A 19,343-nucleotide genomic window follows, 5' to 3' on the forward strand; every position below is an offset into this window, starting at 1 on the left:
AATAAAATTATTGTTATTATTATTATTATTATTATTATTATTATTAGTTCGACCATGTCAACAAGGTATCAACGAATAAAAATGGAGCAGTGAGCTTAGCCAAGCCAAGTTGAGATCTGCCCTCTGGTGGTTCTGTGGTTTCACTACATACAGAAATGAAGGCACATTTAAAAAAACAACAACCAGTGGGCTGTTCATAACAAGTCATTTTTGTATAAAGCAGTGTTTCCTCCAAAGGTTTTTGGACTACAACTCCCATCGTTCCTAGCTAGCAGGACCAGTGGTCACACTGGTATCAAGGGAACTTTTTCTACCCACTCCTTTTCATCTCTAAAACTTACGATCTAAATAAAAAAAAAAATTAAAATTAAAAACCATTGAAGTACACATAAAAATATATTTGTATTTTTTAAAAAGAAAACATACTGCAGCCTTCAATATTTACAGAGAGTACAGTTTGTAATATTCTCCAAATTACATCCCAATTCAGTTAACAAAACTTGGAAACTTAATTCGCCAATATGTTCCCCTGCATAAGGTCCACGGTTCTACAGCGCTCCAATACCTTCACACGAGCTTGTGCAGGAGAACTTCCCATTGCATTTTATCCAAGGCGTTGGGTAAAATGCATTGCCATCTGCAAGCACTCAAATTAGAAGTCAGCATTCCTTCTCTACATCTCACTTCAAAGTAACATTGGCTTGGATTCCTTCACTCCCCCACCCCATTCCTGAGGAAGGGGGAGACTCTCTGGAACAGTAGGAAGAAGTCCGCCCCAAATGAGGAGAGCTTTTCACACATGCAACACCACCTTTGGACTCAAGCCATCGGGAAATAATGGGAAGGCGTTAATTTTTTTAATATGTAGAGTTGATTCACATATATTTCAAAGTAAATTTTGCACACACTATCTAGATTTGAAAGTCACTAAAGTATTCAGGTTTGTTTGTGGTTTTAGACAATGCTAGCTCTTCTACAGAAATATTTTCAAAGCAACAGCACACTGACTACATTTTCTTTACATTCTAATGGCATAAGTTACATAGCCACTTGACTTTCAGACTTCTAGCTCTGTACTAATGTGTATTTGCACCTGGCTTGACCTGCTACTGCCAGCCAGTCAATGACACAGGCCCCCATTCTCTCCTGGGCTTGAATCCTGGCCACCGTGGCTCATGAAGCTAGGTCCCAGCCATATCACCTCTGATATTCCTGCTTGTTCTAACCCCTGCATCTTTCTGTGAGGGTGAAAAATCTTATTGAATACTTCCCTTTACTACAAGTACATGAAGTCTAATGTTGTTTAATGAGTTGGAACACTTTGCTTATCAGTAATTTGGAGGTGGTCCTGGCATCCTTGGCGGCAGGCCTGCAAAGTGTGGGTTTCTGGGAGTGTATCCATTCATGCCACTGACCCTTGGAACCATTGGCCGGGTCACTGCTATCTGTGGGGGAGGCGCAGGGCCACCTCGACCTCTGCCACAGGGAGGCTGGCTTCCATTTGCAATACCTGGTTTTTCTTCCTTCTGTTCACCTGGCTTTTTCTTGGTCTCATTCGCTCCTTTTTCTTTATCTGAAAACATTGTTGGAGGGAAAACAGGACTTACTTTTTGAACCCAAAGCCAGAATGCAAATTCTGGACTGAAACATGGCACATGTAAGATATGCTTCTGTGGTTGGCGCCTAGTGGTCAAAGGTTGGAACTGAGCATGCTCTAGGCCTGTGGTCTTGGGAAGGGTTCCAATATGGGGGCAGAATAAAAACTGCGTAACAGAAACGAAGAAATGAAACTAGTTATTGTTTCAGCCTACCTACGTTATAGCACCCTTCACAAATATTTGCCAAAAGGGTTAGGCTGCAAAGGAGCGACAAGAGTATCAGTAGTTTCTTATCAGGCCTCTGCTTCAAACAAAACAATCTTTAATGTTTTGACTGAGCTGAGGGAAGGCAATCGCAAAAATAGTTTGAAACCAGCTAGGAGGTCTTGGTACAGTATGTAAGGCATAAGACACTGGACTTTGTGCAATTCTCCTCATCCTGATAGGGAACTGCAACTTCCATCAGACCCAGCTAGATTCCCAAGAATCAGGAATAATCGGAGTCCAAAATATCTGTAGGGTGCAGGACTGGAAAAGACTGCATTAGCATCCTTCATTCATGCATAACATGAAAGAATGTCACATATGTTTTTTGGTTGAGAGACGGCTAATCCCACCCACCAAGGTCTTGCGGCCCCTGCCCACTATGCCCCCTGCCCACAGCAGGCAAGTACATTTGTAAAGGGAAGCCTCTTAAGAATGGACTTCTATGCACATAGATTCCAGAATGGGGGGAAGCATAATTGCATTGGTTTTCCTTTGCAGACCCAAATGCCTGGTGCATGAGCATTTGGGGTGCTTCTGCATAGCCCCACAGCCCCATTCTACACCCCCTCTATCTGTCCACCCCCCTACCAAGGCTCCCCAAAAGACCTAGCTGAAGACTTGGGAAAATATCCTGAACACCACCACCCCTCAACTGTCCCGACAAAACCGGGAGGTCCTTTTACTTCACACGAGAGCACAGCAGACATTTTAGGTGCCATGATCTCACCCCACCACCAAAAAGCACTTTGGGGGGGCAGCAATCTTGCATGAGTCATGTGACTCGTGCAGGAGGGTGGCCCCAGAAGACGGCACCCTGGTTTTTTGCCTTGAAATGTTAGAGGGTATGTGAACAATGGGACAAAGCTGAGTTTCTGGAGGGTTGTCCAAAACTAAGCTGATCTTCACCTGGTTTTCAACAATCCTCCTACCCATCCCACATCTGCAAAGGCTTTTCAAGGGGCAGAGGTGCAGGGGAGAAAAAAGAACGTTTTCTTTCGTGAATTCCCTTCCATTCACTTCTCTTAATATCCAAGTCAATATCATCTCCTGCAGTTTGTAAACTACAAGTCCCAGAATCCCTGGCAGGAAATGATGTTCTGTGCATCACTGACAGCTGAGGAGACAGCTTGCTGAAATGGCTTTCAAACTGTTCCTCACCTTGACCCTCTTTTGGATTGCTTGGTTTGGGCACTGTCTCAAAGGGGTTTTCTTCAGCCTCCCCCCGGGCTTGCTGTGCCTTTAGTTTGTTCCTCCTCTTGTTTTCCTCAGCTTGCTAATGTGAAGAACAAAAGTGAACATCCCAGAATTAGTTTCACGAATAATCACCATCCAATGACAAACAAACAAAAAAACCCATCAACAATCTTTTGCAGCATCCTTACATTTTGCAATTTCTTCTTGAGCTCGAGATTCATATCTTGGTACCCCTTTGATATAGCGTTGAGGTAGTAGATACTCAGGCTAAATGGAGGGAAAACCACATATGCTATGTATGTCACATAATTATTACAACCATTAAAAACCATTTTTAAAATAGAAATAGGGAGAAATTTCATTCAGTTCGCATTTTGAACCAAAACAGTTATTTTTCTATTATTTATTTTATTTCTTATCTGCACTTCACCATAAGGTCCAAGGGTTGTTTACAACAAATATAATATTAAAATAAGCTAAAACTAATTACTATCAAGGGAATAGGGTGGATCTTAAAATAAATATCTCATGTGCCAAAGTCCAGGGTAAAGAGGTTAGCTTTTGAAATTCACACTTCTCTGAATATTTTGATACAGTTCTCTAATGACAATGTGGCTATTAGGGGGAAGTGTTAATAAAACTGCATATATCAATGAAAATAACATACAAAATGCAATATATAAGAAGAAATTTCTTTCACTTGAGAGAATTCAAAATTGACATCTCTATTTTAAGCAGAGTGATATAACAACCATCTTCCTTACCAGAAGCTGATGCAAGTGAATTGGACCCTAGACAAAAACTATGGTTTGATGTTTCTAGAGTCCTGTGTCAAGTACTACTTTTACACAATCACATCCTTTAGTTGCTCCTTCTCCCTTGCCCCCCAGCCCTGTTTGGCTGCTTTAAAGGAACTCTGAGGTGAAGCTGCTGTCAACAATAATCTCAGAATTCTGGCAGGGATGGCCTAAGACGTGGTCTTGCCTGAGGCCAAAGGCAATATGGCACCCTCTCGCCTGCTCCTGCTATTGGCAGAAGCAAGTGGCCTGAAAGATGAATTGTGCTTCTAACACTGGCAGTGGAATAGCATCTTCCACCACACCTGAGTGTAACAAGCAAGTTTAGGGAGCGTATGACAGGCCTGAGGCACACAAAGCTGAGGAAGGGAATAGCTGGTGGGATCAGGAAGAAAGGGGGGGTGTTGCTGTGCCCCCTGCCAGCTTCTGCTCCCCAAGGCAATTATCTCAATCTGCCTAACAATAGAGCCAGCTTTGAATTCAGAGGCCATTAAAAGAGAAGTCCACCTTCCGTCCCTTTACCCCTCCTGCCTCCATTGGGGAGTGAATACATTCTATGTATGTCTAAATAAAAAATAAAAAATGGGGATGTATTTATTTTTAAGCATATAAATGTGTGCTGTACATACACCATCAGAAGTATGAAGGGCAGGATCACACCAGGGTTTGAGAGAAGTCTGAAAACCTTCCGAAACCAGGAAGGGAAATCGTGCTCCAGAGTTTCTCCAATGACCTCAAACATTCTGGTTTTCCCACTGTTAGTGCAAAGACACACAGAGATAAAGGGTGGGAATGTAAATACTGTTTTTGTTAAAGTAATACTAATAACAAATACAAATATTATTTATTTGTGTAAGCAATTACAAAAAAACACAAATAATTCACATCCATACTTAGTAATGTCAGAATATAACCCAATCAGCCTTTATTGTTACCAGATATATTAAACCACTCAAGGAATTGTAGCTTTTGGAGGTGAACAGGGGTCTCCCAACAACTCTCAGCACCCTTAACTAATTACATTTCCTAAGATTGTTTTTTTTGGGGGGGCAATGACTATAAAAATGGTATAACAGTGCTTTAAATGTATACGTAGAGCAAATGTGGCAGTTCACATGACTGAATGCTTGTTCGTCTTTTCAAAAAGGGTGGTGGGCTCCTCCATCCCAAAATACCCCCCACGAGGAAAATTAGAGTTCACAGAGGAAGATTGTAGCCTAGCCTTTTCACTGATATGTTAATTTTCTATATGTTGGAATGAGGCGTGCATGAGCTTGCACCAAAAGTCAAGGCATTCTCTCTAATCAAGTGATACACACAACAGTGGTTTCTCCACTGGGCTGAAGGTGCACCTGGCACACCTTCCTTCCTATAGCCCAGGGCAAGTTACTAGGCAGCAGCTCACAGGAGGGAGAAGAGCGGGGACTTGCTCACTTCCATCCTGCTCACTGACGTTCAAGCAGGGGCACTCGCGTTTGCAAGCAACTCAGCTGAACCCCGAGAACCTCTGGAGAAGAATTTCATACTGCTGACACTCTTGCATTAAAAGAGCCCTGGAGGGCATTACACATTTATTTGCTATGGGGTTTTCCATGTGTTGTTTCATGTGCACTTTTTACAAAATAGTGCAAGAGTGCAAGCAGTTAATGAGACAGTAGGGTTGTTATATCCTTGCACAAGTTCTGGGGCTGCACATATACAGATCCACCTCTAGATGTCACACATGGCCTTCCATAATTATAAATGAAAACTAGCATTCCTCAGCATCCCCTGTTTTGTAGCTATTGACTTTCTTGGGGTCTTTTCCAGGTTTTGAAACAAAGGAGCATGTTAATGAATCTGGGCCTTATGTTGAGTTTGAGAGCAAAGGACCTGGGTTTCCACACAGATCAGCAATAATTACCGGCATTGTTGTTTACACCAGTGGCCCTTTGCTGAATAAGAAAAGCATGAACTTGTGAGATATTGCCAAGACCCAGCGCCACATGGCACCACTGTGCAACCCAGGTGAGGGATGTTTTGGTGGGACGGCGGTGGCAGGGCAGGGTGGTACTTCCTGTTTCACCTCAGGTGGCAAAGAGGGATGCACTGCCTCTAACTGGAAGGGAAAGTGATAGGTAGGTAGCATTCTAAGTATTTTGGGAAGCAGTCCAGGCCAGCGCTGGGGTACTAGATCTAGCCAGCAGGCCAGGACCTGAAGGTTGTGGACCTGCCCCAGTTTACTCTGCATCCAGTGCACTCCCACTGCTGGTTTGAGAAGCGGTGCACACACAATGTTTGCCACAATCCATATCTATCTATCCTTATCTTTCCAATGTAAATATCCCTCATCTAGCCAATCCCAGGAGAGCTTGCTCTCTGCCAGCCCAGTTTACAAAGAAACAATCAGGAACTCACTTGAAGTTGTTAATTGTTCCTTTGTAGCCATGTCCTTATCTGCCCCACAGTTAATGTCACATATCACATCAGATATTGGGCAGGTGGGTATGATTTGAGAAAAACAGTCTCTCGGGCCAAACAGACCTGTGCCAAGCATGCACAGTTGTTGAAGGAAGCAGAAAGACACAGAGCAGCAGCATTTTACTATTTATACCCCACCCACCTGATTGGGTTGGCCCAGCCACTCTGGGCATAAACTTTCCTACACAGAACTTCCTTCAGATGGCTCAGGAGTCACATAACTCCATAACCTCCAATATTTCTCTGACGAAAATAGGGACGTCCTAAGGAAAAGCGGGACAGTCCGGCATCAAATCAGAAACCGGGACAGCTTCTGTAAATCCAGGACTGTCCCTGGAAAATAGGGACACTTGGAGGATCTGGGCAAATAATGACAAAACTCCAAAGAGATTTAAAAGGTAAAGACAAATAGCTTGTTCTGGAAATGCAAAGGGGATGGGAAGTCGGTGTAAGAGTTGAGGACAATGTGACCAGCTAAATTCACAAACACTCTTCATTTAAATAAAGCAACAGGCCATATTCTCTTTTTTAAAATGCCATAGATCTGTGTGGATATGATTTGTCTTGGCAAGCAAAATATTTTCAATGACTTCTGGAAATTGAAACAAGGCATGAGTAATAGGCCCTTCAGAGACGTAGAAATTTAAAAATCAGGAACAATCCCACATTAACATCTAGTTCAATCTGACTTGTACTTTCCCCTCCTACATTATTTTCCCCCACAGTTATAGTTTGCGTGTTCAGACCCAGAAACCTCCCCCCTAAAGAATTCATACATGACTCAAATATTTGGTTTGGTTTTTGGCAGAATTTAGGCCACAACTTTATTGATTACAGAAAGTGAGTGGTTGCATAGGCTCTGGTTCAACTAGCTCCCTGCCATGCAGGTAGCGCTGACCCAGAGTGCAATTGTAGGTCAGCCAAGGGTGAACAGCTGGATAAGCGGAAAGCCGTGAGCAGGCTATCTCTGCCACCCAAATGTCCTCCTGGACTCAGGCATGGGCACAACCACCTCTCAGCATTCTCCCATCCCTATCACCTGAACCAGAGCTTATCCGCAACCTTACAAGTTGTGACGATTTGCTACGCGGCAGGCGAAACCCAAATGGCAAAAGCAAATCAGCCAAATGGGGAAAATTCCTGCCGTGCCCCTGTCCCAACGACAGACGACACATGACGGCATAGCAAGGTCAAGCGCACAAGCCTGAAAGGTAGGGAGAGGTGGGCAGGTATTCCAAATGCACACACCGAAAGTGGAAGCTCTGGGTCACATGCATGGGTATAAATAGGTCCCTCAATCTGTTTTGACTGCGCCCCATTGGTCTGATTGAACCCAGCATCCAGGGACCTACCAATCGGGTGTTGTGGCTGACCAATCATACCCACCCACAACACAGGGTGTCGGTTTCCAGGTCTCACCGCACTTCGTGCCCTCTTTGAGGGAAGACCCGACATCCCACTTATATATATTTGTTCCTGACTTTTCTCTCCATTCAACATAATAAAGGCTACATGCAGAGTGCAGATCTGAAGCGCAACTGAGACTTCCTTATCCAGGTACCCTGTGTAGCAGCATCTTTTACATGGTTACTCAGAAGTATATCTTAATAAGTTCAAAGGGACTAACTCCCAGGTAAGAATGCACAGAATACTTGAGATCCATTTATTTTGATGTGGTTTAGGCTACATACACAATACTTACTTACTTTGCCAAACCTTTATTAGGCATTAAAAATATAGGCCATCATAAAAACTTCCATATATGAAATTTTAAAATTTATACAAAAACAGACCTGTAAAATATGTTTCTTCTATGCAGTTTCTTCCTGCTAAATAGTGCCATTCACCACTCTAAGAGATGCTATTGACAAAAACTCAGCCACCCTTCCAGTTACTTTCGGGTTAATGTCAGACAGATAGAATCTGATATTTTCACTGTGCCATGATGTTAACTACCCCAAATGGGGGGCAGCACATGTTTGCGTAGCTGGTTGTACAATGGCCAGTAGAAAGGAATATGTTCTACAGAGTCTGGCACATTCAAAGAACATCTGCAATGTTTCTGGGGATGTTTAAATATCTGTCCTTGACAAAAGCTGAGGGGGAAATGTTTACTCAGGCTAACATAAAGGCCCTGCATTGGACTGGAATTATTAATTTTTAAATATGTGACCCTGTTATCTGTTGACATACACAAAATACCTTTAGAGCCCATTTGCAGCCCATTCCCCCCTTCTAAGAATTCTGGGCACTGTAGTATACTTGTTGTAGAGTTCAAATTTCCAGCAATACTGAACAAACTACAGTGCCCAGAATTCTTTGAAGGGGGGAATGGGCTTCAAAGGTGTAGTATGTATACAGTCTTTGTCACACCTATCTTTCATGAGACTGCATCCAATGTTATAGTTATTTATTCAGTAATCCTACATCTGACTTTGAAGAAATGGATATAAAATGCAGTAAACCTGAATGGACCACAATCAAAGGATGGAGGGACGGAAACAACTGTGTAGACAACCGGCAGCGTGGAGAGGAAGAGAATAAACAGCAGCATGGCCATGTAGAAGTTGTTGGATCGTGAGGCTTTGAAGACTCTCTCATGGGGAACATTGCAGCACATCACAGCCCAACACTGCAGGTACATGGACGTGTGGAGGCGGATGACGTTGATCGCCGGCAGGCATGGTGCATAAAACGAGCCCATCCTATGAACATTCAAGAAGCCATTTTCTCATAAAAATCTACAAAGGGGGTTCTATGGCAGTAACTCTTTAGCTTTTATATCCCTTTGCTTTCCCAGCCACAAACCCTTGTGGATTTGTCCCTCCCAACACTCTGCTAGTCCATATTGGTTCGTATTTGGAGATAGGTGCTTTCAAAACAGCCATGTTTATAAAGATTAAGTTAATATGGTTCTTCTTCTCTTATCACAGATACACAATAATAAACATGATAAGCCCCCCTGGGAAAATGCACACACACACACACACAACACAGTTCATCCTCCTCTGCTACTCTATTCCCCCAACCTGGTTGGATTGATCTATTACAGTATTATCATTTGTTACAGTTGCCAGATTGTTCGCATTGTTTCCTGAATCAAAGTGTATTTCATTTTGTCACAGTGTGATTGTTTAGCAATCCCTACAGGTAGTGCTTACTGGTATTTGCAAAAGCGTGAGATTAAACTATAGGGAGCTCATGTAGTTTTTCTCTGCTCTTGTTTTCTCTTCTGCCTGGTATAGAATGGTTTAAACTGAATTGGGATCTAGCAAAGATAAATGGAATTACACCAAACAAAAGAGAAGAAACATTATGACAATGTATGACCTTAATTTTGAGGTAACTAACATTTTTTTCCTAACATTTTATGCAAATTTCAGTTTGCATTGAAAGCTGATGTCATCAGTTTCTGGGAATGCATATGAAATCTGATGTTGGGGGGGGCACCTGTCCCCAAACTAATATTTGAATGAAATGGGGTGGGTAATATATTTGAAAAAATAATTTCTGGTATTTCATTATTCTCTGCCTTAATGTAATAGTTCAATATCATAGCTGGAAGGTCAAAACTACCGCATGTGTAAGATGCTGATGTGGAGCTATTCTGGGCAAACGTTGGGGCACAGAATTCTGCATTAGCTGCAATTTCAAAATCAACCTCAAGGGCAGCACACATAGAACACACTGCAGTAGTCCAGTCTAGAGGCTGCCAAGACCTGCACCATCGCTGTAGGTGGTGTACCAGTGGAAACTGGAAGAGAGCCCTCCTGGCCACTACAAACATCTACACCTCCAGTGACATGGATGGATCTAGGAGGAACTCTCTCAAGCATGTCTCTCCCATGTATCGGTCTCTACAGCCACAACAGGTGCTGTAACCTTCCAATAGTTTGACTTCACCCCCAAAGGCACATTCTTCCATTGTCTCCTGAGACAGGGATGCCAACCAACCACTCTCAAGCTGTGTTCCTGCTTCTTTATAATAGTTTATTTTATTCATAATTGAATTGTTGTTGTTGTTCAGTCGTTCAGTCATGTCCGACTCTTCGTGACCCCATGGACCAGAGCACTAATTGAATAGTTTATTAATTGAATAATTGAACTAATTGAATAGTTTATTCCTAAATTAATAACCGAATGCTGTAGCTGAAGGGTCAAACTGAATTTATTACAGCACAAATGTAGAAACATGTCTATCGTATAGCATTGAGCTCAGAGGGATTCACAGCACTGCTTGCCAATGGTGGAGTGTGAAGGCATGGATCTTTCTTGAAAGGTAAACACCAACTCCCACAGTCATGATTTGCCATGATATTTATATTTATAGCCTCCTGTGTTTTTGTCACATTGGAGGAGCCAAATGTAGGCGTAAGGAAGCAACACTGAATAAGAAACTAATAATGATTGCCCTGTATGTGCCCTGTATACTCCAAAAATCTGACAACAATAGCTGAATTTGTCACACCTGAATCCAACATGACTACCCATATGTCTTCAGAGAAGGACTCTTGATTGAGTCACTATTTGTTACTCTCAATTTATAACAGTTTATTTCACAGCGTCCAGGCATGATTTCAGTGAAGTCACACCACAGTAAAGCTGGTACAATGAAGTGGAGAATCAAGACCAGAGGTGACAAGTGTGATTTTCCACATTTATATCAGAGATTTGACAAGCAAAGCAGAATAATTCAGTCACATTGGCAAACCTTAACCTTAAGTAAAGCCACTTCCACAAGATCTCTTGTGCAGTACACTTACCAGATCATGCCTTGATTGAAGATCAGGCCCAACACATTTCCACTAATATCAAATTCTGAATATGAAGGCTGAAGGGAAAGCATAATTAATTCTCTTAGAGTTGCTACAATGCTTTAAAACAATGTGTAAAGTTTGCATATTGATCATTTTGCGTTAGGAAAGTTTTTCCTCAAGCAAATGAAGAAATCTGCAGAACCGGGGCAATAATATAATCTGAAACACATATGGAAAATAATATTTAAATGACACCTGACTGTAGAGTTTTTAATATAGAGTTCTAGGCCTGCATGGCACTATAACAGATGTAATAGAATCTAACATGTTGATTTTTAAACAATAAAATGAGTTTTAGGTTTTTTTTTAAAGTACAAAACAAGTAATAACCAGTGTTTCTTTCTGTTTCGGGTCATAGACATAGCTGTCAACTTTTCCCTTTTTTTTAAGGGAAATTCCCTTATTCCAAATAGGATTCCTCGCAAGAAAAGGGGAAAGTTGACAGCTATGGTCATAGATGTTGTCAGAAAGTTCAAGATCAGTCACAGAACTGTTCTCCCCCTTCTGCCTCTGAACCCCACACTAAACTGTACAAAAATAAAAGTTGAACTTCGTTGTGTATGCTTTGTTTCACTGAACCAAAATATGTAGCATAGGAAACAGTTTCTCTATTCTTCCCCAACCAGGTGCCTTCCAGGTGCCCTGGTGGACTACAACTCCCATGATCTCTCACCATTGGCTCTGCTGGCTGGGGCTGATGGAAGTTGTAGTCCAAAAGATCCACAGAAAACAAATTACATATGTGCCTCTAATTTAGGTTGAGATTTTATCTGTACAGTGGTACCTCGGGTTACAGCATAGCTGTCAACTTTCCCCCTTTTTTAAGGGAAATTCCCTTATTCCAAATAGGATTCCTCGCAAGAAAAGGGAAAAGTTGACAGCTATGGGTTACAGACGCTTCAGGTTACAGACTCCGCTAACTCAGAAATAGTACCTCGGGTTAAGAACTTTGCTTCGGGATGAGAATAGGAATCGTGCGGCGGCAGCGGGAGGCCCCATTAGCTAAAGTGGTGCTTCAGGTTAAGAACAGTTTCAGGTTAAGAACAGACCTCCAGAACAAATTAATTTCTTAACCCAAGGTACCACTGTATTCACAATGTGGGGCATTGTTATGGGGGCAGAAAGTGGGGCACAGCCTCCACATTATGGTCTGGACTCAACTAAGTACAGTGGTACCTTGGGTTATGAACAGCCTAGTTAATGAACATTTTGGATTATGACCACTTCAAACCCAGAAATGAGTGTTCCGGGTCGCGGGGTTTTTGATTTTTTTTTTATACGAACGGATGTTCGGGGGTGCACTTCCGTTTTGTCGGCACAGCCTTCTGTCACTCAGCCTCCCTTCCCAGTTGAGAGATCCCTGCCCCCTCCTGCTTGCACGCAGCCAGGCTGAATAGTTGCTGGGCTCGGGGAAGGTGGAGGCAGCCTGGAAGCTGCGTCTTAGAGCCCCCGCACCACCAGAAGGCAGCCAGGTGCTCCCCAGCAAACCAACTGGAAATGAATCAAAATCACAAGAAAACATAAAACAACACTGACCCTGACCCTAACCCTAACTCTAATCCTTAACCTAACCCTAACCCAGTCCTAAAATTAACCCTAACCCTAACCCTAACCCAGAAATTGTCTTGTTAGATATTAAAATTCATGTGAAATTGCTGTTTTAGGGGTTGCTTTTCATCGTCTGGAACGGATTAATCTGTTTTCCATTACTTTATGCGGGGAAGCACGCCTTGGTTTAAGTACGCTTTGGTTTAAGAACGGACTTCTGGAACAGATTAAGTTTGTAAACCAAGGTACCACTGTAGTCCTGCAAGCAGAAAACGTCCGCTAGCACTATAGTGCTTTCTGCCCTCCCTCCTTCCCCCGATGCACCCCCAATTGGTTTGGGGGGTGTCAGAAGAGCTTCTAGAAGAGCACCAGGCAGAGGAGAGGGCAGATCATTCTCCCAGGAAAGCAGAAGTTCTGGCTCTGGTGGAGTGAGCTGCTTAGCACTACACTGAATTCCTCCCTTTAAAAACTTAAAGTTAAAATTAAAGAAGTGTGAGCCCTCCTTAATTTAGTTATAAACTTTTTGCTGGCACCGACTTCTATGTCTTTAACAGCTGCACTTAAAGCAGTTTTTTTTTAATTAACCAATGGACATTTTCCTGGCTTGCAGATGAGGTGCTGGGGGGGGGGGGACTCCATATGCTGAATCCCTGCTTGCCACACAGCTGTTGAAAACACAAGAGCCCAGCCAAAAAAGTGATTGTCTACATTATAAACCTAAAACGTCTGGCTGGCCTCAGATGCTCTGTGTTGGCAAACCAGCACAAAGCCCATCAGAATCCCCTGATACAAAACGCTCCCTTAATGGCAAGGTTAGAAAACTGGACAAGTCACAGTAATTAAATCTCAAATAAGACATCAATCAAACAATCAATGGTGCCAAATGGTTCATTTGGCACTATTAAAGAACAAATGCTTTGCTGCCAGGGGGGTGGGTGAGGGGGCCGGGCCTGCATGCCTCTGCCCCATCCTCACTTTGTGCCATTTTCTGCTCAGACCAAATGCCTAAAGAGAACTGTGTGGATACTTGCATTTTGAAGACCTGGCCATAGCTTGTTCCCTATCTTGTGACATTTTGGCTGGACTAGTAGTGGTACTACCCTATCATGTAATATTTTGTCCGCGGCATTCTTTTTAGATTTCAGACATATCCAAAATGTTTGCTGTTGTCACCACAGAATCCTGGACTTGGTGAACCTCAGTCTCATTCAGAATGACATCCCCCGAGGTCCTTTTCCTTATGAAAAATAAATCCAATGCAAAATCTTTCTTGGGAGTGGACCCTGTGCATGGAGCTCTTCAGGCAAAGATAAGATTGGCAAGGCGTTATCTGCATTACTTTTCTAATGATAGTTTATGGTAGTTTGTTCAAGCAGGCATATCCCATATATTCTCCATAAATTCAACAGTACAGTGTAGGACTGCTAGTATAGTATAGTATAACACAGCATAGTACAGTGGTCAAGTACAGGAACATTTACATTATATTATTATTATTATTATTATTATTAATTATTATTATTATTATTTCAGAAAGAATTCATTTTATAAAGGAGGAGCAAGAAGTCAAATACTTACAAAGCCATATTCCAAGTCCCAGCACCAGCAGTAATTGAAAAACCTGACAAAGACAGCTTTTAGGAAATCACCAATTAAAATTGTGATGTAGGTCGTCACAGTGTCAGAGACCGTCAGACGCACAAATTCCTGCAGAAACAATGTTTTCTTTTTTAGAAGCAAAGGGTTGGGTTGTTCTTTACTGGGAGCGTTTGGCAAACGCCAAGGAAGCAGCGCTGCTTATCCTCCTGCCATTCACTCCTGTTGTTTGAAACGGGCCATTGAAATAGTTTACAAGAAACTTAGCAGGACTCTTACATTGTGCACGCATGCTAAATGGGGAGCAGGATGCTGTCCTAAAGAGTTTTGTCAGCAGAATCATCTTGCCCATTGCCTCCCAGACACCTTTTGCCTCTCTGTAAAATTTCAGAACTACAGTGTTCAGAGCATTCCCTGGGTTCTTTGCCCACTTTTTCCAGAGGGGAAAGGATTTATTAAATGAATAGTCATGTGCAGGAAAAGAATTTCCAGGGGGGCAGCTGTGTTAGTCTGTTGCAGCAAAAACAACAGGCTTGTGCACTTTAACGGTGCCACAAAGCTCTTGGTTGCTTAGGCAGAAAGTGCAATCCATGGTTAGATAGAGACTGATTACACACTATACATTTTAATGCACATTTACATCATATTTCTCTCCCCCCATTGAATCCTGGGAACTGTAGCTTACACTCTCACAGAGCTACAATTCCCAGCACCCTTGACGAACCACAATTCCCAGTATTCCTTGGAACAAGCTTTAAATGTATGATGCATATTCCCACCTGTTTGCTTGTGATTGTTTGTTTATTTTTATTTTTTAATTACTAGCCACACTTTGCAAAAAGAATAATAATCCCTGGGTGGGGTACAGTAAGAATAACAATACAATAATAATTTTAAAAATTGAAAAATATAAAATACCAAATTCTGATACAGAAGCAAAAATGCACAGTCAGCCATCCTTGGCTAATTTTACTGTGTGAATATATCCAAATATGCTACCTAGCTCAGGCACACTATTAAATGGAATCCCTTTCATCATAGTGAAGACTTAAGTGGATGTTCCCAGTCATTCATTCTCAATCTGCTCTAAACAACTAGGAAAGAGGTACAGGTTTTGTTTCTCATATATTCATATCATATATTTCATGGTAAAAAGAGATTGATGCGTCCTGGGAGATGGCCCAGGCTGTGATATCATGGCTTGTTTAAGACCATGCAGTAAAGGTTGAGACGGAATTATAGACTAGACCTTCTCTGGCCAAACCCAATAATCCATCCATAGCAGGGCATGTCCCCATATACTGGGTTTCCCTTAAGTTTGTGGTTAGTGTTGCTGCCCCCTGACATTACTTCAATCACAGCTAAGGTAGATCAGGGATTTGGATGGAGGAGAATGCTTGTAACTCAAGTCAGGAAGACTTTCATGAGTCAGGGACTTAGAAATGCTGCCAAAACACTAGAGCAGTCTCGTTGCAGACCCCAAATTTCGAACCATAGAGCCCCTCCATTAGAGTGAGCTGTGATTTCCACACACACACACCCCAGGAGGAGGCTGATGCTCCCAGAAATATGGGTTCATCCACATCTATTTCTTGGGGCTGGGCTTGGAAAACAAAGCAACAAGATATCCTTCCTCCTTCTCTTGACATTTGTAAAGATTCCAGGCTGAAAGTTAAGTCTGTGAGGCCCAATTACTCCAGACAGAATGCATTAAGAATGAATAATCCTATGAGTATCAGCAAACAAGCATCGTTCAAAAAGCTTTGGGTGTTGTTGTTTCTTCCCAAATTGCTTTACCTGACCAACCATTGTTTCCCAGCATGGGCCTCTGGGGACATCCGCAAGGCTAACATGCGGAGGAGGGCCGGTGACGTTCTCAGGGAGGGTCCCGTTGTACAAGTTGGTTAGCCAAATTGTCATGTTCTGCCTCACAATCTTCTCTTCTTCCAGCTGGGAAAAGGGAGATGTTTTTCAATAGCACAAATCAAATTACACAGAGGCTGCAGCGAGGGGTAGGGGGGAATGCGGTAGCTACAGGCCTGGCTAGAAACCAGAGAGTCCAATGTTTAGATCATTATTAAAAAATTATAACACTTAATATGATAAAAATCTCTATGTGGTCTGCATAAAGACAATAAAAATATAACAACAGACAATAATATTTCATAAAAGTGAAATAAAATGGAACACAACTGTATATTGAAACAGTGTATAAAATATAATTAAAAACTAAGAGTCAGATTCCAGGAATGGCTGGGTAAACACAGAGGTCTTTAAGAAGTATTTCAAAGTCATTGCTGACGCCGCCTCACAAATCACCTAAGGGAGGGCATTCCTGGGAAGAACCACTTCCATGCTGTTGCCAGGAACAGCCAGGGCAATTCACTGGTTCTGGAATGACCAACTAGATCTCCTTGGAAGGCATTAAAGATTGGCTTGGTCTTGACCGGAGGAGACAAACAGCTAGATATCCTGGTCCCATGTCGTTTAGGGCCTTCGGCTCAGTAGCTAATTAGTATCAATCATTAGGGGTCATTTCTCCAATGAACCCAGTAGGAGGCCTTAAGCAAGCCACTTTTGCTTAGACTGACTTATGACTGAAATAACAGTATTCACCACAACCAATGTAAGAACCAATGAAATAATGTGCGTGAAGCATCAACACCAAGGTGGTCCAGCCCGCAATACCATTTTTGGCATCCCTAGGCCAAATACTTTAGAGGAAGGTGCGGAGGTGATTTTCACCAACTGAGCCTTGCCTGTCCTGCTCCCAGTTCCCTGAAAACGGTGGGAGACCCTCCAGGACAGTGGGGGCAGGTGAACCAGCAAAACCCACCACTCCTTTCCTCCCGTGAGTTTTGGCCCCTTAAACTACACCAGAAGCAGTTTAGTCATGCTGGCCACATGACCCGGAAAGCTGTCTGCAGACAAATGCCAGCTTCCTCAGCCCAAAAAGCAAGATGAGCACCACACCCCATAGTTGCCTTTGTCTGGAGTTAACTGTCCAGTGGTCCTTTACCTTTACTGGCAGAAGGGATGCTCTGAATCAAACTCCATGTCCCCAAGCCAGCTAAAGTTAGGTAAAGGTAAAGGGACCCCTGATCATTAGGTCCAGTCGCGGATGACTCTGGGGTTGCGGCGCTCATCTCGCTTTACTGGCCGAGGGAACAGGCATACAGCTACTGGGTCATGTGGCCAGCTGACTAAGCCGCTTCTGGCAAACCAGAGCAGCACACGGAAACTCCATTTACCTTCCTGCCGGAGCAGTACCTATTTATCTACTTGCACTTTGATGTCCTTTCGTACTGCTAGGTTGGCAGGAGCTGGGACTGAGGAACAGGAGCTCATCCCGTCATGGGGATTTGAACCGCCAACCTTCCGATCGGCAAGCCCTAGGCTCAGTGGTTTAGACCACAGCGCCATTAGTCATGGTTAATTCCAAGAGAAGCTCACTTGTTCTCTTGGTTTCCATTGAACTTATTTGTAACTAACTTAGCTGGACTGGAAAACAGAAGTATATCTTTGTAACCTTCTGGAGCTCAAGACTTCAAACTTGAACCTTCTAGAAAACTGCAAATAAACAGGACATGTAAAAATTAGTCAACTCGCCTTGAGATTGATTTCATCCATGAGAGCAATAATAAATGTGTACAGGTTGCCCAGGAAGAGAGCAAAGATGCGCCCCAGCTGCCACCGGAGGGCTATTCGAGGGTGATAGTTTTCCAGAGCACTGATGACATCAAATACAGTGGGACAGAACATTCCCAGGAGGGACATAACCATGTTTACCTGGAGAGGGAGGGGAGAAATAAGTTTAAAAGGTTTGCCCATGCTCTAGTAGTAGCAGTTTTAGTACATAGGCAGCCAACATGGGGCCCTTCAGCACTGATGTTTTGCATCAGTTCTCCAACTCCCATCAGCTGCAGCCAGCAGAGTCCATGGGCAGACATGATGGGAGCTCCAGTCCACAACCGGAGAGGCATCGCTTTAGTACACCTAGTATACAAAGAAAGTGGATCACCAAACCTTGTTTTTGTTTTAAAGTAGATTTAAAAGCTTCTTACATCATTTCCCATTTTTTGCGATGTAATTCTCCATACAAACAATGTTTACAAAGATGCATAACATCAGAGCAAAATGTGCATAAAAATGAACATATTAGTGGAAATAACATACAAAAATGCACTAAGAGAAATTCTTTGCAAAAATCTGTACATTAGTCAAAACCACATATTCAGTGAAATTTGCAGTAAAAAAAAAAAATTCATGATGATTAAAAAATCTGCAAATGCTGCAGTAGATTACAGAATTGAATTTAAGACGGGAGAATGAGAAACTGAGCAAATTGAAATTGACAGATCCTGGCATCCTTGGTCTGCACAGAACAAGAAATGGGACAGTATGTGTGTCCACATACTTCTATTCTTTTCAGCACCGGCTAAAGACCTTTTATTTTCCAAGGCTTTTTAGATGTGCACTCACTGATTTTTGGAATTTTAGATCTGCTGTTAGTAATACTGTGTGCCTGCTGCCACACACATACACATATAATTTGCTTTTTTATTGATTTATTGATAGTTATTATATTTTTATGTCTTGTTGTTGTAAGTGCCCCAGAGTGGTATAAAAACAGTGTAAGTAAATAAAAGAATCTGATTGTGTAGCAGTGAAACAATAAATTAATAAATGCATTCATTCCATTCATCAGACCTCTAGTTCCTAGTAGCAACAAACTAGTAACAAGAAAATGCAGCTGAGATAATGATTAACTGCCATCAAAGAGTGGCATCAAACTGCTTTTGCCATCAAAGAGTGGCATCAAACTGTTTTTGAATTTGCCATCAAAGAGTGGCATCAAACTGCTTTTGAATTATGGTGCTGGAGGAGACTCTTGAGAGTCCCATGGACTGCAAGAAGATCAAACCTATCCATTCTCAAGGAAATCGGCCCTGAGTGCTCACTAGAAGGACAGATCCTGAAGTTGAGGCTCCAGTACTTTGGCCACCTCATGAGAAGAGAAGACTCCTTAGAAAAGACCCTGATGTTGGGAAAGATTGAGGGCACAA

At 42.5% G+C, this 19,343-nt stretch overlaps 1 protein-coding gene across 1 annotated transcript in view; it reads right to left on the reverse strand.

The window, feature by feature from the left end:
- Positions 1-940: 940 nt before the first annotated feature.
- Positions 941-19,343, reverse strand: part of TMC1 (transmembrane channel like 1) — a 57,111-nt gene continuing 38,708 nt past the window's right edge. The window contains 9 exon segments of the mRNA XM_033164640.1: positions 941-1,573; positions 3,024-3,138; positions 3,248-3,326; positions 4,486-4,611; positions 8,782-9,021; positions 11,080-11,147; positions 14,260-14,388; positions 16,075-16,227; positions 17,887-18,066. Coding sequence (XP_033020531.1) covers positions 1,329-1,573; positions 3,024-3,138; positions 3,248-3,326; positions 4,486-4,611; positions 8,782-9,021; positions 11,080-11,147; positions 14,260-14,388; positions 16,075-16,227; positions 17,887-18,066 — 1,335 coding nt within the window. The 3' untranslated portion in view covers positions 941-1,328.

The sequence above is a fragment of the Lacerta agilis genome, chromosome 11 (genome assembly GCF_009819535.1).
Source record: "Lacerta agilis isolate rLacAgi1 chromosome 11, rLacAgi1.pri, whole genome shotgun sequence".
NCBI lineage: Eukaryota > Metazoa > Chordata > Lepidosauria > Squamata > Lacertidae > Lacerta > Lacerta agilis.